The 22453-nt window shown below is 37.7% G+C and overlaps 2 protein-coding genes across 4 annotated transcripts in view; both read left to right on the plus strand.

Annotated features, from left to right (window-relative positions):
- The window catches only part of palmda (palmdelphin a), a 29654-nt gene extending 21174 nt beyond the window's left edge, over nucleotides 1-8480 (plus strand). For 2 of the 3 annotated variants that reach the window (XM_051700417.1, XM_051700415.1), the window contains exons 5-8: nucleotides 2808-2922; nucleotides 3055-3079; nucleotides 3198-3314; nucleotides 3421-6358. In XM_051700417.1, the coding sequence (XP_051556377.1) occupies nucleotides 2808-2922; nucleotides 3055-3079; nucleotides 3198-3314; nucleotides 3421-4379 (1216 nt within the window). In that variant the 3' untranslated portion in view covers nucleotides 4380-6358. Of the gene's footprint in view, nucleotides 1-2807; nucleotides 2923-3054; nucleotides 3080-3197; nucleotides 3315-3420; nucleotides 6359-7165 lie in introns of those variants that run through there. The other variant, XM_051700416.1, reaches the window with a different exon arrangement.
- A 335-nt stretch (nucleotides 8481-8815) lies between these two features.
- si:ch211-153l6.6 (uncharacterized) lies at nucleotides 8816-20798 on the plus strand. Its single transcript, XM_051700410.1, has 4 exons — nucleotides 8816-8857; nucleotides 17390-19418; nucleotides 19593-19681; nucleotides 19888-20798. The coding sequence occupies exons 2-4, from the start codon at nucleotides 17501-17503 to the stop codon at nucleotides 19981-19983; spliced, it is 2103 nt and encodes a 700-aa protein (XP_051556370.1). The 5' UTR covers nucleotides 8816-8857; nucleotides 17390-17500; the 3' UTR covers nucleotides 19984-20798.
- The last annotated feature ends 1655 nt before the right edge of the window (nucleotides 20799-22453 follow it).

The following is a 22453-nucleotide window of genomic DNA, read 5'->3' on the forward strand; positions in this document are numbered from 1 at the left end:
TTTAGATATTTCAGAAATATACTAATCACATATCCCATACAGAGGTTGCACTGTCAGAATGTTGGGAATATTCACATATAATATATACATATAAAAACATGATATTAGAGAGAAAAAAAAATCTAACATTTTAAAAGAGAACAAAACATCACGGTTGTTTAAGCCAGTAAGCATTAAGCTGTGTGGTCAGCAAGTGATTTCCCATCGTGCTTGCAGTTCGCACAACTCGGAAATGCAACGGCACTGCCAGCCTGCTACAACTGCGGCCACCTCGCTCTCGCAGGAGTATTTTTGACATACGTGGTCATGATATCACAGCAAGTCAGACAGATTTCTAACCGGCATGCACCTGTCGGTGATCACTGGTCTAATGAAATGCATGCTGTTTTTTCTTCAGATGAGCCTAATGAAATGCATGCTGTTTTTTCTTCAATCATTGGATAGGATCATAAGCAGAGAACATGAAACATAAGTAGCCTACTGTCGCTCACATGTCGCATGTTTTAAAAATGCACTCTTAACATTTTAAAATGTTTTTCACTGAAATGTTCTAATTGCAAAATAGACTGCAGAAGGTGAAAGTTGAGTTTTTAAGCTTTAATTTGATACCTAGTATGTGAACAGTTTTTGATATAAAACAAAGAATTTGTTTTTTTAGCCACACTCAAACGGCCCACCTGTTGGCCAGTGACAGTTAACAGATTTAAAATGGGCATGTAAGATGGCCTCTGTAGCACCCTTGTTTTCACCTACAGTCAGCAAAATTGGTACATAAATAGTTCTCATCAAGCCAGACAACTTTCATAATTATAGTTATTAGCTCCACCCAACAGGAAGTCGGCCATTTTGGATTTTTTGAATATTGCAGTCTCTGAACTTTTAAATACTCCTCCTAGGGGATTCATGAGACTGTCACCACATTTAGACAACATTATGCTAAGACATTGAAGATGCTAAATTTTGAACAGATTTTTGATATATCGAACATTGTCCTTTTCAAATAGCCAAGGGGTCCGTGGAAAATTGTGAAAATTGTGTTGCAATGTTATAATCAAATAAATAATAAAAAAACAATAAAAAATGTACTCAATCTAAAGCTACTGACTAGTGTAAAATATGACATAGAAGTTTAGAATAATTTATTCAAACAGCCTATTAAAAAAAAAAGTTTTAGATTCTGGAATGCAAATTGGAGAAATCACTTATTCCCATGGTAATAGCCGCAGCTACTTCTCTGATTGGTGAATGAATCTCGCTTATAGACTCGGGGGGGGGGGGCGAATTACTTTTTACATGTGTTATTTACAGGCGTTTCAGCGGATGACCGTGGACAATTTCCATCATACATTAAGACACGGAGCTATTACTTCATCCAGTAAAAAAAGAGAAGGGGTTTAACGACGTGTATTTCAAGTTATATCGACCAAAATGAGCGTGAATATTCACAAGCCACAGCTGACCAGCACTGGATTAGAAAGCTCCCCGTTTCTGACTGTATATAGCCTACTTTGTTATTTTGTTTAATCTTGCTCTATAAAGTATGCTACTGTCATATTATAAGTTAGTATAAAATGATGATTGACGATCCAGCTTTAGGTCAAATGTGAAGATATTTCACAGTTATTAATGAAGATATTAACACAGTTACCCTGACTTTAACCATACGATCTGTCTAAAAGTGGCCAATATTAGTTCATTTAATTGTAATTATGCAGTATATATCATTTTCCACTTCAGTATAACTGTCATGTATGTGAATATAAATCGTGTCACCCTCACTGCCGAACAGAATAGAGCCTTTGTGACGTAGGAATATGAAAACTTTTTATTTTCCTTTTTTCCTTTTATTTGTAGAAAAGCAAAAAGTGACAGTTAAATGACAGGACAATTTGACACAATGAATAATGATTAAATTGTGTTTTTGTATCATTACTGCTTTTTAATTATGAACAATACAATTATATTATAGTAACAAATAAAAATGAATTGATCAATACTCAACTGTCATATTCTTCAGAAAAAAATATGGTACTTTCCTCATGCTTTGACTAGGGGGAAATTATAATATTTACTAAAAAAATCAGTTCTCTTTGAGCTTTGTAGTGTTCTCTGTGATGTTTCTTCACACTGCGGATGGCGCTAAAACCAGAAATGAATGACGCACTGTCTCCCTAACTTCATTTTATGGTGTTTGTTCTTGCTTTCTTTGATTATGAATCGCTTGTTCTGTATTCCTCACTTGTAAATTGCTGTACAATGGCTGGATGGAAGTCAAAGTCAAGTTTATGTATAAAGCACTTTAAAAACTTAAGTGTAGAACAAAGTACATTAAGTGTACATCAAACACAATACACAATCTTACAAACGTATTAAAACACAATGGAATAAAACATTTCAAAACATAAAACCAAATGTAATATAACTGAAACACGTTGCACACAGAAGGACAGCAGTGCTTGGCCGTTCTGCAAGCTTCATATGTATTAAAACTTATTGGAAATAATTACTGAGATCATTTTATACTTTTTGTAGATAATATCATATTAGTTCTGATGGTAAGTGGGATCAGGGGTCCGCAAAGAATTTGGGTTTATGGTTCAAAAAAGTTTGAGAAGCCCTGCTATAGTGTGACTTAACCCAGGCGGGTAACAGATGTGTGTGTGTGTGTGTGTGTGTGTGTGTGTGTGTGTGTGTGTTGTGCCTAGGAAATTCTGGAGGAATTAGTGGATACATTACACACAACAAAATATTTAGAGATTCAATATTTAAACTTTCAATTTGTATCACATATTCTTTGTGTTCTGCAGGATAGAGAAAGATATTGAAGCATTGGAGAGAGAAGAAATGAATATATCAACAAATGAGGGCTTGATTCTAAAGAGACTCAAAGCCATTGAAAAGTCTCCAGAGGAAATTATAAAGGTACAGTGCTTTTGTAATTCCTAAGAAAGGATGCTATAAGAAATTGTGATATATTTTTATATACATTTGACTAAGTATAGACCAGAATTGAAAACTTTACTTTGGGTCTTGAATATCTTTGTATGTTTACAGGCAGTGAATGCAGATTTCATATCAGGTAACAAAACAGCATCACCACAAAACAATCAAGCAAACTGCCAACATACTTTTGTTAAATTGTGAATTGCTGCATTATTAATTGAATTAAATTTATTTATGAATGGCTGTTTTTGCAGAAACAATCCATATTCATTCAACAGTTCCAAATATGCTAAAGCCCAACACACCTTTATTGAATCAGAGGAAGAAACAAGACCTGGAAACAGAAGCAAGAAATGACCAAGTCAAACCTGGTAGACTGAAAAAAGCCATCAAATCAGATTCAGTATATGTAAAACAGTAAAATAACATTTTTTATTTTTTTTTGTACAATGCACATATTTCTTTTGTTCCTCACAGCTTTGTTTGCCATGGAAATTAACGTTCAGAAGGACTTGCGCACGGGTGAGAGCCAAGTCATCTCCACCGCCACAATTTCTCCCCAAGAGCTTCAGCAGAGAGGCATCAAGGTCTACGATGATGGCCGGAAATCCGTCTATGCCCTACGCACAGACGGCCGCCAGCCTGGTGCTAACGGAGTGGATGAACTCAGTCCCGTAGAGGTGGAGGAGCTTCTGCGACAGGCTTCTGAGAAAAAGAAGAGGTCCAGTCTGGTGCAAACAGACACTTCATATCCCTACAGCCCTTCCCATGGCATACAATCAGCCCCCAGCAAGCCCCATAGAGACAGCCACAAAACCAATGGATACCAGGATACCTACAGTGTAGACTTGTCTGCATGGCCTGAACTAGTGTACAGTGATAGCGTACATTATCCAGAGGATGCGGGTCATAGAGTTCCTCTCCTGCCCATGCCCAATTACAATGACAGACAAGAGGAGTACTATAACAACAGCAAAGGAAATAGCTACGGCTGTGAGTTATATAGAGGAGATAGGCATGGGCTTGGACAGTGTTACGATCCAAGAGAGAAGCACAGAGGAGCCCTGCACATGGATTCTGACATCAGAAACCACAGGCCACGCTCACCATACTCTGAGGACTCCAAACTCGGCATCCTGAATGCCATGCCATCGGACGAGCCTGTCACCATGATCTTCATGGGCTACCAGAATGCCGAGGAGGACAACCAAAGCTATGAGGGCTCTGTTCGGGCAGAGCTGGTGATGATTGGAGATGGTGAGGATGACACCAGCAGAAGCTTTCATCCTCATCTGAACTCTAATATCAACGATGCCGTAGGCCAGGGGACCAGATGGAAGGGCAAGGGAGATGGCATGGAGAACCCATCAGCTACAGGTACTCGAAAGATCAAAAAGGTCAAAGGGAGACACAAGCACTGCTGTGTGCTAATATAGCATGAGGCGCATCGTCTGTTTCACTAACACTCTTCTATCAGCTCTTCTATGCAGCTTCTCACCAGACTGGCTTTCCTTGCTCTGCATGCTGGACATTGCTGTCTTACACCACAGATTTCAGTTTCTCAGTGTCTTAACAAACTGCTTACTGTTTTTCCACCCATTCAAAATGATAATGTGTCATAGAAACACAGATTGCACACAGAACACAGAAACACAGTTGGCAAATCTCACTATAAAAAAAACAAGCAACCTGGTCTGACAAAATAAGTTCAAAAAGGTGACTCCCCTCACCCAAATAAGTTTATTATCTCTCTATCTATCTCGTAAAGGCCTGAGAAAGGCACTGTAACACTGGATGAAGGGGGAAACAAACTAAGGCAATTAATAATGACATCATGGGCCCTATTTTAAGAGTGCTAGTTCTAAGCACAGCTCTATGCTTTAAGTCATACATTCAAAGTTAGTGGGCATGGCCATATAGTTTTGGTATTTTCATGCAAGCAAGCCTAGTCTAGGCGCAAGTTGGTTTGGCAAAATTGCACGCACAAAACACCATTGGGCTGGGTCAAGTACAATTTAATTCTGTGGTTCTTCTCCAGCACTGCCTGCATCCTGTTATTAAGTCCATTCCCTATCAAGCACCAGCGATATAAATAAAGACAGCACATTCATAAGATGCTGGTTGTGTAAATGGATTTATGTTCTTTTGTGCATTAACTGCATCCTTGTTGAATGTCTGGCATATTTCTATGACAGTGACACGCTCTTTTTGTACGCATGAAAATTTGGTTCTCGTCAGGATTTTTATTTACATGTATGCTCCTTTAAATTAAAAAGAATGTAAGTATTATGAGTCATTTTCACCTAGTGACACAAATCATCGCTAGTATTAAGAGTGATTGTATCGGAACGCACTTAACTTTGATTTTACATTTTTTATTCATTTATTTCATCCTAAAATATTTCTAAGATCAAATTACATTTCAAACAAAACAAAAATGTAATCAAAATAACGAAGTGGTAAAAAATCATACCAAATATGCACATATTTTCCAAGTTTGGACATTACATTTATTACCAACTTCTGGTGGAATCTCCAAACTGCAATTGCAGAAACTGAGTTTGGAAGTTGTGCTGTGATAAGACGTGCTTTTAAAATGTCTAAGCACAGACTCATTTCTCATAAAAATAGCAAATTGCACTTTGTGCCACTTCACTTACATACAATACATACACCCACAGATTGCTCAGACACTCCCACCCATGCCCACTTATGCTGGCAAGAAAATTGCACTTAGAATTATTGGTCTCGCGAAACTTGGATAAAACTTTGCGCACGGTCGTATCGTGTAGCGCTGCGCTTTGTGCACTCACGAAAATAGAGCGTTTCAAATTACGTTATGTTTTTGACATATTTGACAACAGCTATTGATGGTTGATGATACTTTATTTTGCTATGGGGGCCAAACAGTAGCAAACACTAGGAATCCCAGATATGGTCTGCATTCTGGAAATAAGACCACAAAGTATAAATCTAAGTGACTTTATGAAAACATAAGCCCAAAGTCACTTATAATAAGTGAACATGGCAACACTGAAAAACACTTAGCTTTACAGCTTTACCTCCCTCTAGCGGTGAAGGGGCATAAATTCACAACTCTTTCAAGAAAATGCATGCAAAATATTATCACCTGCCAAAACATGATCATTTCTACGCTTGTTTTTTCACATTTTGCATATGTTAATTTCCATATTGTTATTTTGCCACTTGCAGTAATTAGCATGACAGCATGCCATCTGCTGTAACATATGAACAATCATGCTTGCTCTCATGGATTGTGCTTTTTCTTTTTACTACTTACTTTTCTGTCATGCACCTCTTTCTTATGTGACTTTGTACTTTGACTTTGTTTATGTGAGTGTGTCTTGGCAGTGAAGTGGGTGAGAGATGACCCTTTGTAATAAACCTGATTGAGTGAGTCTTGTTTAATTTTTTTCACTTGACAAGTAAAATTTTCTGTCCTATATTTCCTGTATCATCTATTGAAACAGGTCTTAGTCGTCCCTCTTTTATATCCTAAAATGCTTTAGTTTCATCACAGTCTAATGATTTGTTACTTAATCGAATGCAAGTGTTAGAATAAACAGTCTCGTTCTAGAGTGCATTTGATTGGACAAAAATCTGCATATTGCAGAGAGAGTCATCAGTATTTTTGGTCTGTTTTCCCAGAAGAGAGAAACTGCATATATCTGCTAAATGTGAATTTTGTAGGAATACACTTAATGGCCTAAAAGTCACAAATTTTTATGTGATTTCATGGGGTCTTGGGGAAAGATAGATAGATAGATACACAGACAGACAATCAATCTACCTCGGCCTTAGAAAACACACACACACGCGCACAGGGAGAGAGAGAGAACTCTTGATGGTGGACAGATAATTTGCCACGCATGTCTTCAAACTTTAAGAGGCTTTTAAGAAGGCACGGTGGTGTGCTTTAAAAACTCTTATATAATCAATCTTGGGGATTATATAAATAGGGATAGCTTGTTTCTGAGGACAAATGACTATATATCCTTATTAAGATTAGCCTTTTTCTTAACCTGCCCAGGCATACACAGATTAGACAGCGAGGAGGTAGAGCAGGGCAGAGAGGTATCAGGTGAAAGGGTACTGGCGCTGGGCATCAGCATGTCTGTTGTATTGCCCACTAACTTCTGTTTGGTTGAGAGAATAGAAGCGAGCAGCTAAATCAATTGCCTTTCTCTCATGCTCCCTACAGAATTACAGATACAGATGGAGAAATTGGCCCAAACCGCATAGTGTCCAACACTCTGGGAAAATCTCGCACCATTGTCCAAATCAGGCTGTGAGATGGGAAACTTAAATCGGCATATCGGCAGAGTCTTCTGAAAGTGAAATGAGGATGCACACACACACACACTTGCTTATGTAAATGTTAATGTAATCATAGAATGAAATATACATGGTTGCAGTTTTAAGATGATTCAAACCAGTACAAAAAGAAATGAATTAACAAGATATTTAATAAAAAAAAGCGTTGTCATGTGTATACTTAGGGTGATCCATATGCCTTTGAAATATAGTTGCCTTATAAATTATTTGGACATTCTTAAAAATGTATAAATGTCATTGCGTTAGATAACAAAATATCAAACCAAGTGGCATTTATTATAATGAAAGGTAGCACAAACACACTTTTCACGAAAAGAGGTTTGAATTTATTTAAAAACTTCAAATATAACATTAGATATACTGTTGAACACTTTCTGGTTGTCAAACTTAGTGGAAAATGTCCATAGTTAATGTAATGAACTGATTACTTATTCTGCTAGGATACCTGTGTGATACCTTCATACATCCACTAAAAATGAATTAATAGTAATTAAAAATAATTGCAGAAATGGCTAAGAAAATAGAAGTTCTAAGAACAGGTCTTGCATTATTTGTATGAGTATCAGTCACTTGGCTTGATATTTTGTTATCTAATGCTATTCATATTTAAGTGTCCAACTAATTTTGGGGGTCACATAACATTTCATGCTGCTGTCAGTTCCCTTAGTACACATCATTTGAGCACAATTTCAGTAGTGCTTGAAAGAAATTAAACACACAAACACACATCTGCTATAAAAGCTATAAGACTCCTGTTTGAAAGGAAATGCCATAAAAGCAGAGATCAGTGAAGACTGATTATCATTTTAGAAAGCTTTACATGAGAAAGCAAACTAAGGGACTGAACCATTAGAAGCAAAAGACCCAGAATGACAATCTTAACGCATGACACTTCTGTGTATACTGTATGGCTTTGACAGCTGTTTTAGACACAGTTATTATCTATACTAATGGAGAATGTGTCTGTCTTTCTTGTCCTGATGTGTTCTTTCCATGTCCTTATTTATATCAGATTTCCATGTCAATGTCCTCTTTGTCAGCCCTTATTCTCTATATATGCTTTTTCTCTGTTTATTTAGGTAATAATTGTTTCCTTTATTTAAACAATTAACCAAATGTTAGACAAATAAATATTTGTTGTTTTTGGTCACTCTGCAATTTTGGAAAAGTGATGGAAGAGCGATGTGGACAAAACACATATTCAAATTCTAAATCAGATTAAATCAAATCTATTAATAGCCTGTGCCTTTGTATTTTCTGTGCACCGGTGACTTAAAGCAACCTGTCTCATAACAGACGTCTAGCGTGGGATTTTGTCAGAGCAGTGAGGATTGTGTGCATACAGTATGTTTTTATAGTTTTCTTATGTGTATGTGCATGTGTGAGAGAGAATAAGCATGTCATGTTTGTCAGTGGAGTTAATGTGCAGCCATTGGCTGATTCCCACGCATTCAATCAGAGCTTTGGCTTCTATTCACAAACACACACACACACAGATGCACTCAGAAGAAGAAGGCAGACCTCCATCACTGAGGCAGCCAAACTGAAAGCTTCATCAGTAAGGACTCCCATTCAAAACTTTTCTGTTGATGCTCTTGTATTGTGACACATCTGTCAGTTTCTGTATGAGGAGGTGAGTCATTGTGCACCTACATCTGGTGAGAACAGTTTGACATTTCTAGACATCTTTAACAGAGTTTAACAGAGGCCAGATGTGAATTTTTACATGTATTGTTGGGAATGTCTTGAGAAGAAAAGATGAGAGGAAGAAATAGAGATACTTGATGTGTTTTTGTTATTCAATGTTCAGTATTTTTGGTGAGTGTTCAAGTGTGTAGGATGGTAGCTAAAAGAAGGAAAAAAACATGCAGAGCTTGAGCAACACAGACAAGCGAAAGACAGAATACCCTCTGTGATTATTTTAACCAAGTTGTACTGCAAGTTTTGTATTGCATATTTTTGTTATAATGCTAAAATACATTTAAAAATATTATTTAACACACACACACACAAAGACATGTAAGCATTCATTAATATTTTTTTCAATAACATTTTAATGTGGACTTTTGTGCTGTTACAAAACAAATAGAGATGGCATCACTGTAATAAAACAGATGTGCCAGGTGAGTGTTACTTCAGAGGTCCCTAGTGTCCGGTTATTCCTGGAAAAACATCAGTTAAAGGTCACACAGTGATTTATGAGGATTTATTTGGCTTCGAGTTTGCAGGATGCAGCGTTAAAAAAATAAAACCCTCACAGAATTTATAATCGGATTTCTCCAGAGATTTTCTCTTGAGACATTTTGCCTGAAAAGAGCACCAATAAGACCTGAACACCAGGGGTCACTAAATGGTAACCAACAAACTAAGTGTTTTGAGAGGGTACTCGCTGCAGACTGTAGTGCGATGACGTAGTGGATTTTGGTGACGTATGTGGATGTTTTGGTTTTTATACAGAACATTATTACTTAGTATTAAAGTATTACACTTAGAGATTTGTTTAATATAGCTTAGCTTTTAAAATGGTCATAACTATGGATTTAGTAAATTACTTTTCCTTCTTTTTCCTCTTCACCCACAAAAAACAAATATATAAATTAAGCAATACACTCCTCACTATAATGTGCTCCTCATTTTAACATCATCTCCGCTGCACATAAATGCCATGGGGTGAATTATTTGTATATTAACATGTAGTGGTCAAATATACTTGGAAGTGTGCAAAAGTGAAATTAAAGTGAATGTGAAGCGCTCAGCACATGGAACCAAATGGTCCAATGGTTGTGTAGCACAGAACCGCTCTGAATACACTGTAATAATTGTAATAATTAATAGATAAATCAAGCTGTTCGCTTCAAAGTCTATGCATGTACACAATACAGACAGGACAGAGCAGCATGCATAGACTTTGAAGCGTACAGCTTGATTTATCTATTAAAGACCCTTTGCGGTTAAATAATAGCACAATGTCATACCGCGATTTTATTTTAATTAACTGTGCAGCTCTAATATATAAATGTGTGTGTGTGTGTGTGTGTGTGTGTGTGTGTGTGTGTGTGTGTGTGTGTGTTATATGAATATATACTGTATTAATGACCTCTACAGTAATAAAACATTAAAACGTGAATACGCATGCGCTTTAAAACATCCACTAAGTCACTAAAATTCAATATGCATGATATTAGATCCTCTACAGTCTGCAGCGAGGAGTACTTGTGTGTTTTCCTTGCTTTTCAGTGCAAAAAAATAATAATAATAATAATAATAATAATTCCCCTTGTCAAATGTTCCATATCATAAAAGACATCCCACAGTGAGAGTGACCTTGCTCAGAATATGGACTGCATGTTTAAAGTTGCGTGGGCAAAGGCAAGCGTTCAATAATTGGTTCAGAAAGTGTGGGCGCACAGAGGGAAAGAGAGGCTCTGAAGCTCAGTGCAACCAGTACTGGTGGGGCTGGAACACCGAGTCACTGTCATTTCTGCCAATATCTGTTCTTTCTGCTCTATTTCACCTTTGACAGTTGCTGACGGATCGATTGGTCTGAACAGGGATTTGTCACGATCTTGATTTTTCCCCTTTGCGTTCAACCATATGAATTACTCGCGACGCTTCGCCTCATGGTTACTCGCGTTATGTTTACAAATTATTCAGGCATGTGCGTTTTGCAGTAGATTGGAGATGATATCCATTTGGCTCCTCTTTTTAAAGCTGCTGGTAGGTATACTGAAGCTTTGTGCATCTGTTGCATCCTTTTCTGCTTTGGCGAGCATCTGCATGCGCAAGCACGAAGACGGAATGATGCAGAGATTCAGTGTGCTTCATTTGTGAAACAGTCATGTTTGGCAGATTGCCCTGCCAATTCTCATGGACTACAGAGCATCAGATATTAAGACCCCAATTATAACATCAAATTCACTTAAAGGAATGTTTCGGGTACAAAGTTATGCTCAACTGACAGCATGTGTAACAATGTTGATTACTACAAAAAAAAAAAAAAAAAAATTGACGTCCCTCATTTATTTAAAAAAATAACTTTGCCGTTACATTACAGCAAGATACTTACAATGGAAAATACACACTGTTTCAAAAGTATAGCAACAAGATGTAAACATTATACATGTTAGCATAATTTTAGTGTGATAATCAATTGCTAACATCTGTGTAAATTTATGTCTAATATCACAACAACAGTAAACCCTGTAATCTGATAAATGCAGTAACGCCAGTAAATCCCTGATTTTATCACACTAAAAGATTGTGTTAACATGTACAGTATAACGCTGATAAACATGATATCCACATACGTGGAAACTGGGACAGTATTCCCTCCAAAGTTGAAAACACAAATTATTTTGAATAACTTTCAACATTAAGAGATCTGTGGGTCATTTCGCTTCATTTTATTGTGTTTTATTTTCACTGTACAATACAGTTCTATTCATTAACATTAGTAAATGCATTACTATATTCACTGTGCATTTTCACAGAATCAATAGCTTAATCCAAAAGCTGAGCATTTTTTGCTTTTAGAGGATTTATATGGAGTTTCTATCAGAAAAGACTCTGGATGATTGGAATTATTATGAATGTAGAGAAACTAATAATATTCGGTTCAGGGCTCAGATACTTGCTTGAACTGTCAGATCCTGCCAGAGGCGATAACGGCAGGGGAGCAGAGCTTACCCCGCCCAGGACAGGATCTAAACCAGTGGAGATGGGGTGGAGGGGGGTGAAAACAACGGAAGTATGAGAACAATAAAGACAGGTGTGTAGGCTTATAAAGCAGAGGCTGTATTGTAATTGGATTAGATGCCTGATTGAATGAAAGCGTAAGGATCCATAGTCTTCCTGCTAGAACTACCGCTTACGTTTCCATTTCTTAGGATGAAAATAAGGTGCATTTTGAACTATTCTGAGACCAGTGCAGACAGACAGCACACTGGAGGTTAAGTCGTTCACTAAATAGGGAGCAAGGGAGCATCCTATAGCTCTCTATGCAGCTAAGTGCTTTCACTCCTGAAATCTGACCAAAAGTTCAGTTTCAGGCTGCAGATGATGTTTGGACCACTCAACATGTTTGGCAGACATGGGACAATGGGAATGAGTACATAGATTCATCATTTACAATGTATAATTTTTTTATAACATGGTTGGAAGTGATTGGATGATGCTGTCCGTTGCTTTGAATCAGAATTAATTATGCTAATTTCTGATATCAAAAGCAGGAATAACCAACACTCCTAGAAACATAATAAACAATTTGATGAAAAAATGTGGACTTTCTATAGCTTGGTATTATTTAAAATTTTACAACTTAGTCCTGCTGTCCACATATGTTGACATCAGTTTTTAAGGAAAACTCTAGTTACAAATCAAAAATGAAATGGACAATGCACACAGCAGCCATGCTCAGGTCTCAGGAGGATAATGTTCACATCTTGAGGCTTAATTTTGAAATATTGTGCATTTTAATGGTTACATGCTCCATTCACTTCCATTGTAAGAGCATTACTACCTCAATTTTTGGATTTGAATTCAAAATTATTTTTGTGGTAATCAACATTATGCCACAAATGCTGTTTATTGAGCTTAACTTATATTGAACGCAGAACATTACTTTAAATATTTGAGCTGCTTTGTCCAGTTTAGGATCTAAAGTGAAAAGATCAGCAATTTTGCAATTCAGGGAAGACACCATGACCATTAAGTCAAGTCAAGTCATTTTTATTTGTATAGTGCTTTACACAATACACATTGTTTCAAAGCAGCTTTACAGAAAGTCATGCATTTAACAGAAAATGTAACTGTAATATCTATAAAGTCTTAGAGTCATCATCGTGTAGTTTGATTAAATATGATAGTAAATTGTGTATAAAAAATAAATAAATAAATAATAATTGTATTTAGAGCCCCAGTGAACAAGCCGAAGGTGACTGTGGCAAGGAACACAAAACTCCATAAGATGTTGGTTAATGGAGAAAAATAACCTTGGGAGAAACCAGGCTCACAGTGGGGGCCAGTTCCCCTCTGGCTAAACAGCATGAATATAATGCCAATATTAGTTATTTGTGTGCAGTGCAAGTCATGGTTTGAAATGAGTAAACTAAGTAAGTGTTAAGGGCCAGTGTTTAAACAAAGATTTCATATGAACTGTAAGATTAATGACTAATGACTTTGAAGTTAATCCTGGATTAACTGCAGAAGTTCACATAGATGCATTGTCCTTTGTTAGTTGGCAGATGAAGGCTTTTGTTGGCAATTAATTGATAGTCTATGTATTCTATTTTAAGAGAGTAGTCCATCATTAGACCAAGGTGATGCAGGTAGAGATCGGTGAGGTGCATCGCAGTTCAACTGGCAGGTAATTTCGGTGAGGTCTATCCTAAATCCAAGGTTCAGGCAGTGGCATATGAAGTATCCTATGTCTTATGATTGGAGTTGGCATCACTTCATTCTTTGAAGTCCATCGTAATAGACTGAAGTGATGTCTGGCTGGCACCAGCTGCATTTAGTCCTCATCACTCAGAGACACATAGCAGTGGAGTCCGACACCAAGCAGGAATGGAGCTGGATCTGGCCAGCTCTGGTAACCTCGGGATATGAATCCCAAGGTTGAGACAGGCAAACAAATTGAAATATAGCTGCAAGCAAGTGGGCCCAAGCACCATAGGTCCATATCCACCCGGTGACTATTGGAAAACAATGCAAGGTGGACACATGCATTTGGCATGTCACATTATTCTAAACAATTTTGAAGCAATCTGGGAGGACTATTTTAAAGTCTGTTGTAAGTGCCACACTTCCTGCTGCCAGGTGGTAGCACTATGACCGTGACCCAAAATAGTCACATCCATGTGATTAGCCACAAAGACTAAACATACATCTACATTTTTATCTAAATCACACATTGTAAACAGAAGATATGAGACACTTCCTGTTTCCCATTTCTCACCATTAATTTAATGCCTCGCCATGGCAACACCGTTCAATATGTAAAAAAAATCTGTTCACAATTTAGCATCTTCAGTGTCTTGGCTTAATGTGGTGACAGTCACATGAATCCCCTAGGAAGAGTATTTAAAAGTTCAGATTCAAAAAATCCAAAAGGACCGACTTCCTGTTGGGCAGAGCTAATAACTATAATTATAAAAGCTGTCTGGCTTGATGAGAACTATATATGTACCAATTTTGGTGACTGTAGATGAAAATGGGGGTGCTACAGAGGCTATTTTACATGCCCATTTTAAAGGGGGTGCTACAGAGCCCCCGCCCCCTACACGCCCATGCTTGAACTTTTGCTCAGCCCTAATGGCTAATGACCCTGATGTGTGTGTAAAATTTCATGCAATTTTAAGCATGCCAAGTGCCTCAAAAACACCCAAATATAGGAAGAAATGAATAATAACAATTAATGCATGCCATGGCAACAGTATTTAAGATATCAAATATCCCTTTACAAATTTACATCAGCAGTGTCTTGACATTATTCTAAAAAATTTTGAAGCAATTCATGTAAACATAAGAGGGCTATTTCAAAGTCTGTTAAAAGTGCCATACTTCCTGCCTCCAGTTTGTGGCGCTATGACGTGACCCATAATAGCCGCATAAATGTGATCAGCCCCATTACCAAACATACAGCTGAATTTTCATCAAAATCATACAATGCACAAAGAAGATATAAGGAATTTTCTGTTTCACATTTTTAGCCATAAATGTATTGCTACGCCATGGTGACACAGTTCAAAATACCAGAAATCTGTTCAAAATTTAGCATCTGCAATGTCTTGGCATGATGTTGCATTTGGAGTTAGTCACATCCCCTAGAAGGAGTATTTAAAGGTCCAGAGCCTGCGATTTTCAGAAAATCAAAAATGGCCGACTTCCTGTTGGGCGGAGCTAATAACTGTGAGTATGAAAATTGTTTGGCTTTACGAGAACTATATATGTAACAATTTTGGTGACTGTAGGTGAAAATGGGGGTGCTACAGAGCCACCTTTACATGCCCATTTTCAAAGGGGCGCAACAGACTGTTCAGGACATCAGAAACATATTTTCCAAAACAGATTTAGGGTGAATGGTGGTAATAGCACCAGCAGGCATGCATAAAATGACATAATGTTCACTCAGTATGAACAATAGCTTTTATTTCTCTCTCTTACTCAACAAACTCACTGGGCACATAAAGCCCTAATTAACCTATTACATAGCACTTTGATAAAGATTTATCTGCAAAGAATAAACATTTTCACTGGCATACTTACTAGAGTACATAGCTCATGCTGTACCAAAAGCAAGACATCCTCCTCAGGCAGAGCATGTTGCCAGGCAACTGCTACTTTTCAAAAATCATAAAAAACAGTGCCTCAGCAATCATATTTTAGCAAAAAATTATGACAACTATAACAGTGTCATATGATTTGTTATTAAGTCAGCTTTAATTAAAGATAAAAAAAATCAATAAGGCTGTGGAAAGCTATTCAAAGTTGTGATATATACTAAGGCAAAGATTTGCCTCATACAGATTTCCTGAAAGTGCTTTCAAAAGCTAATTGTATGAAGGAAGAACTATCTGCATCATTTATCCTCCTTTTAATTTTCCTCTGCATGTGCTTTAATATCAAGGCTGATTAAATTCCTGTCTCCTCGTTTGTCACTTAAGTGATAGTTCACCCAAAAATGAAAATTCTCTTATCATTTACTCACCCTCATGCCATCCCAGATTTGTATTACTTTCTTTCTTCTACTGAACACAAACAAAGATTTTTAGAAGAAAATCTCAGCTCTGTTGGTCCATACAATGCAAGTGAATGGGTACCAAAATTCTGAAGCACCAAAAAGCACATAAAAGCATCATAAATGTAATCCATAAGACTCCAGTGGTTAAATATATATCTTCAGAAGCCATATGATAGGTGTAGTTGAGAAACAGATCAATATTGAAGTCCCTTTTCACTATAAATTCTCCTCCCTGCCCAGTAGGTGGCAATATGCACAAAAAATTGCCAAAAACAAAAGAAGAATGTGAAAGTGAAAGTGGAGATTGATAAAAATAATAAAAATATAATAATAATAATAATAATAATAAAATAATAATAATAATAATTCATTACATTTATATAGCGCTTTTCTAGGCACTCAAAGCACTTTACATAGTGTTGGAGGAATCTCCTTAACCACCACCAGAGTGCAGCATCCACCTGGATGATGCGATGGCAGCCATAGTGTGCCAGAACACCCACCACACACCAGCTGTTGGTGAAGAGGAGAGAACAGTGATGTAGCCAATTCATATATATAGGGTATTACTAGGAAGCCATGATGGATAGAGACCAATGGGCAAATTTGGCCAGGACACCAGGGATCCACCCCTGCTCTTTTATGAGAAGTGCCCTGGGATTTTTAATGACCACAGAGAGTCAGGACCTCGGTTTAATGTCTCATCCGAAAGACAGTGCCTTTTTAAAGTATAGTGTCCCCATCACTATACTTGGGCATTATGACCCACACAGACCACAGGGTGAGCCCCCCTGCTGGCCTCCCTAATACCTCTTCCAGCAGCAACTATATTTTCTTCCTTCCAAGTAGTTGCCAGGCTCAACCTGCTCAGTGGGTAACCAGGTGAAAGCTGCAGGGTGATAAAGGACTAAAATATTGATCTGTTTCTTACCCATACTTATAATATCACATCTAAAGATATGGATTTAACCACTGGAGTCATATGGATTACTTTTATTCTGCCTTTATGTGCATAAAGGCATACAAATCTGGGATGGCATAAAGTATCCTTTAATGTAGATTTTCAGCCCGCTTTGAGAGATGCTCCACATCTCATGATAATTTGTTAGCAAAGACATCCACCCACCCTCTGTCTCACAGCTTAAATTGATGAAACAAAAGTGACAGTGCAATTTTGTTCAAAAAAGCATAAAGCTGCTTCTTCTAGCATAGTGTTTACTTTATGAATTGTGAGCCATCAAAAGGAGCAAGACTAGAAGAAAATGTGTTGGTATTTGTGATTTTCAGTGTTGTGTCAAATTGGTGCTCCTTTAATTCTAAACAGATCTTTTTTCAATCTAACTTTCATAGAGAGCCACAGCTGGTGTGAGAAGGTCAAATGAGAGTGAACTAAATGAAGACAAAAGCAACTCTGTAAATCAGCAACGAAAAGAGCAGGAATACCACTTTCAGGCAGTCACCATGGAGACCAGCCCGCTTTCAGAAATGGCTGATCTAACAGACTGTAAAATGGATCCTGGGTATACAGAGGACCAGAAATGCCAGTTCAGTGAGGAGAAAGAATGTTTTGCCACATATTTCTCAGAGTGCCTAGATACCACAAAAAGCAACCCTCAGGAAGACACAGATGAGCAAGAACGCAAAGACATAACCAATGAATGTGATAGCTCAGGTGAATCTGATGGCACCACAGACCCTCAAGAGGGCATTTTGGCCAAGGTCAAAGAACAAGAGGAGTCAAAACCCAGAGAATATTTGACCTCTGAGCTTTACGAAGACTCTCACATGAATGACCAACCAGAAGAGGTAGAGAAAATCAACATTTCTAATGATGTCCAGGTGGAAGAACACATTGAGCCCCAGGAACAGGTGGATGAACAAGAAAAATCTGGGATAGAGCAGCAAATCGAAGAGTTAGCAATTTCTGAAGTCCCAACTGAATCAAAGGATATGGATCAAGATGAATTAAGTGATTGTTTACATGTGGAGATGGCCATTATTTCATCAGACAGTGATGCTGAGGAGCAATGGAGGTCTGTAGTTTCATCAACTGTTGACAAAGAAGCGGATGAAGATAATGGTGATCTCTTGGGTATGGATGAACCAGAGAACAATTCTGAGGACCAAGCAAGGCAGGAAGACGACACAGTGAATGAGAGTAATGCTGAAGACGAGGATGTAACCCTGGCGATGAACATCAGTGAAAGTGATATTCTAGAACAACCAGAATGTCCCACAGAATGTGAGCTGCAGGATATTGCTTTGGATTCCACTGTCCACTACTGTAACAATATTCCAGAGGATGAGGAAGAGCTTGTGCAGAGCTCAAAGCACAACCTGCAGCACCTGTCCTGCTCAACGTCCGAGCTTGACAAGAGGGTGCCACAAGACTTCTGTGTGGTTCAGGACATAAAGAGTGAAAATGTCAGCACGGAGCACTTGGATTTCAGAGTGGCACGCAAGCAATGGCAGAAGATGGATGAGCAAACCAAGGGTCAGGTGCACCGGCCAGTAGTGAGGCTGGGGTCTTGCCAGGTTGGTCACAGCTTCATGTATACACCTGTGCGCAACATTGATCGCCCTAGGAAAGACCCAGACATAGAGAGTCTTGGTCTGGGAGATTACCAGTACACTCATTTTAGCCCCTGTTCGGAAGACTCTGGTCTAGACGACACAAGCTACAGGTCCAATTTCGATGAGCCAGAGACTTCAGTGGAGAGGGAGATCCGTGAAGCTCTGGAGCGAGAAGACAATTTCAGGCAAGAGAGGGCAATGGCAAAGGCCTCTGCTGGTGAGGCTACGCAAGTTAAACTCAGGCCTGGTACTCTTCAACACAGCAAATCAGAGCCTGGGAAGCAAGGAAGGATGTTTGACACACCAGAGGACAGATGCAGGTCTCAGAGATTTCCTAGTGCAAGAACACCAACTTTCTCCATTACTGCTTCATCTGGAAGAGGTCCCACATACCACGAAATGACTGCCAACAATGTCATTATACTCGAGCCGGATTCGTACCCCATCAGCCCAATAAATCAGGGGAAAGAAGGGCTGCTCTCTCCAGGGAGAAATAGCCAAGAATGGCCATCAGACATGAACAACGTCATTATCTTGGAGACATCCAATCTCATCATCCGAAGTGCCTCGGAATTCTGCCTGAGCACTGCATGCCAAGAGACACAAGAGAGCACATTTCACAACAATCCCTTTTTCAAACTGCGCTCACATAGCACCCAGTCTCTGGTGGACCAGGAAATCATGATGGTGAAGCAAAGAGAAGAGGAGCTCAGGAGGCAGAGAGCACAACTATATGTAAAGGACAGATATGACACAGTCCTAGTGTCCCCCAGCCAACTGCAGAATTTCACTTATGAGAGACCAGGTAGAATTTTTTTTTTAATAATGATGTAGAAATTTATTAATGAAGTCATTTAATGTAGAATTTCTTTGGTCGGGGGGTAATTACTTCGAACTGTCATGACATAATGATGTAGTTAAAGGGATAGAACTATTCCTTTAAGTAAATGACATTTGTTTTGATTTGGATACTTTACAGGAGAAATACCAGTTAAATCAAAGTCATCCCCCTCGTCTCCTTCGAAGACATGCAAAATGGGCCGCTCTGCTTTGTCCTGTGACCACAAGGTATGTTATGTTCAAAAGTGGTCAATTTTTAAACTGTGCATATTTTTCTGTTTGTTTGTTCTTTCATATATCATACATTACTGTTTGGAATTTCATTTCAATGCATCTTTCTGTTCTTCATCAACATGTCTTTAAAATCTCATTGTTCTGTGCTCATTTCACCTTGAAACTGCATGCAGTTTTACAGGTGAAACTTTCTACTTTAGTTCCCAGAGGCACCTAACCCTCGAGTCAGACGGAAAAGTGCACTGGCCCAGAGATGGGAGGCAGGTATCTTTGCCAATCATCAGAAACAAGACTGAATGATTTGATTAAATGAAGCACCTAAGCTCAAATCAAGTCTCTATTACAGTGAAAGCATGCATAAATAGTTTAGAGAGTAATACATTCAGTAATTAGACAAATTTGAAACTTATTAGGTAAGTACTAAAAATCTATTTACGACACAGTAAAACTGTACTTTTTACATTTTCTGATGGTAATAGTATTTTCCTTCTGAATTTGATCCTGGATACACTTTTATATTATTGCAGATGAAGCACAATTTATAATGTATTCCTAAATTGCACTATGTACAAAATAATGTTAAACATTGAGAACTTTATTATTCTATTATTCACAATATATGCATCATTTAAAAAAATACAATAATTTTGAGTCTTATATTAACAAATAAACTTTGTTATAAGACATTTTGTCACTTTAACTATTAAACCCCTAATACAGTAGAGAACTGAGGTTAACAGAAATAACATTATATTTGATTTAAGCTGATCAAAAGTGCAATTTAAGACAGGGAAGTCCATAGCTTGGACTGTCTAACAGAATGGTGTCTGAGGTACTGTAGTTAATTGAATACATTTTGGATGTAGCTCCGAGAGGTGTTACAAGATAAGTAGCTGGATTCTGTACTATAATTACATTGTGAGTATTTGAGCTATTTTCTGCTTTGATTGCCTGCTAATAATGTGAACATTTATTCTTGTGTGAAAATATTAATACAAAAGATGTGTGAGTTTCACTCCATAATATTCATGTTGCAACTTAATAGATATGTTTCTTCCTTTGCAGTATGTTTTCAAAATGCAAAATGCTGTTTAAACCTTGAAATAAAATGGAAATGATCATTGATAATGGTTTCTCATGCTGTTTAAATAATTCTAGGCATTCCTCCCACTCTCTGTCTTGAAAAGTTTCCATATGATTCATATGCTGGTTATATGTTGCGTGTGGAGGCGAGAGGTGAGATACAGAATGCTAAGTTTCCAAGCACAAAAAGAGCAAGGACAGCCACTCTAAACTTGGTATCCTGTGGAAGCAGGAAGAAGGGGACTTTATATGTACAGTACATTAGATTAACTTAGATAAACATTATTACATATTATATATCTTTTTGGGATTTTTAATTAAATGGTTAAAGGGATAGTTCACTGAAAATGTATTACCAAAATCTATGTGACTTTCTTCCGTGGAACACAAAAGGAAATGTTAGGCAGAATGTTAGTCCAGTTACCTTTCATTTTCATTGCATCTGTTTTTCAATACAATGAAAGTGAATGGTGACTGAGGCTAAAATTTTACCTAACATCTCCTTTTGTTTTGCACAAAAGAACGAAAGTCACATGGGTTAGGAACAACATTAGGGTGTGTAAATGCTGCTTTATTTAATTATTAATATACACTCACTAAGCACTTTATTAGGAACACTATGGTCACTACAATTTTACAGAGTGGTTATCTGAGTTATCGTAGCCTTTCTGTCAGCTCGAACCAGTCTGGCCATTCTCTGTTGACCTCTCTCTTCAACAGGGCGTTTCCGTCCACAGAACTGCCGCCCAATGGATAATTTTTGGTTTTGACTTTTGTACGTGAAAATCCCAGGAGATCAGCAGTTACAGAAATACTCAAACCAGCCCGTCTGGAACCAACAATCATGCCATGGGTGAAATCACTGAGATCACATTTTTTCCCCATTCTGATGGTTGATGTGAACATTAACTGAAGCTCCTGACCTGTATCTGCATGATTTTATGCATTGCACTGCTGCCATATGATTGGATAATTAGATAATTGCATGAATAAGTAGGTGTACATTTGTTCCCAATTAAGTGCAGAGTGGGTGTATAGTGTTTGCTTTCATCCCCACCTTTATCGACAAAATTTGTTTGAGCAAAGTTTTGCCTTACTCAGTTTCCATTCCCTGAAAAGTTTGATTGAACTGGAGGCTCTTCTTCATTATCACTCCCTGCTGAATGAGGAGAAATTACTAAAAAGAGACTGTTACATCATTTTCGAAAAAATATTTTGCCTCATTTCAGTCTCAGCTGGAATCATCTTGCAATTTATGTCTGACCCACAGGCAGAAGGACTGAATAGACACTGTGTACTACCAAAAGAATCAGTTGTGTACTTGTCATTTTATGTAAAAATAACTTTGAAGTTTTAAATGAATGCAAGTCTATTTAAAGTTTTTGCTTTAGTCATGAGGTTCAATATTTTCACAGCATTTTCTAAAAGTCTTCCATGTCTACAATTAGTTATACAAACATTTTCTAATAAGACCTTGCTTGTGAAGTTGCAAAACTATCTTTAATACAATGGTCCAAACCACAAAACCAGAGAGCACCCCTGTGGTCCACAGGTAAGGGAGCAAAAGAGACTTTTGCTGTATTCCAACAAACATAAAAGCCACTGTAATAAAATAAAGTAATTGAATGATTTTTTTTTTTATGTTCTCCCAGTGATATTACTAAAAGGAAGATATTTATTTGA

The sequence above is a fragment of the Myxocyprinus asiaticus genome, chromosome 6, assembly GCF_019703515.2.
Source record: "Myxocyprinus asiaticus isolate MX2 ecotype Aquarium Trade chromosome 6, UBuf_Myxa_2, whole genome shotgun sequence".
NCBI lineage: Eukaryota > Metazoa > Chordata > Actinopteri > Cypriniformes > Catostomidae > Myxocyprinus > Myxocyprinus asiaticus.

Excerpts from the sequence above, each read along its gene's own strand:
- si:ch211-153l6.6 (XM_051700410.1), top strand. The coding sequence starts at position 17,501 with ATGGAGACCAGCCCGCTTTCAGAAATGGCTGATCTAACAGACTGTAAA. Across the intron at positions 19,419-19,592 it reads TTTCACTTATGAGAGACCAG|GAGAAATACCAGTTAAATCA; the intron begins GTAGAATTTTTT and ends GATACTTTACAG. Across the intron at positions 19,682-19,887 it reads CTTTGTCCTGTGACCACAAG|TTCCCAGAGGCACCTAACCC; the intron begins GTATGTTATGTT and ends TTTCTACTTTAG.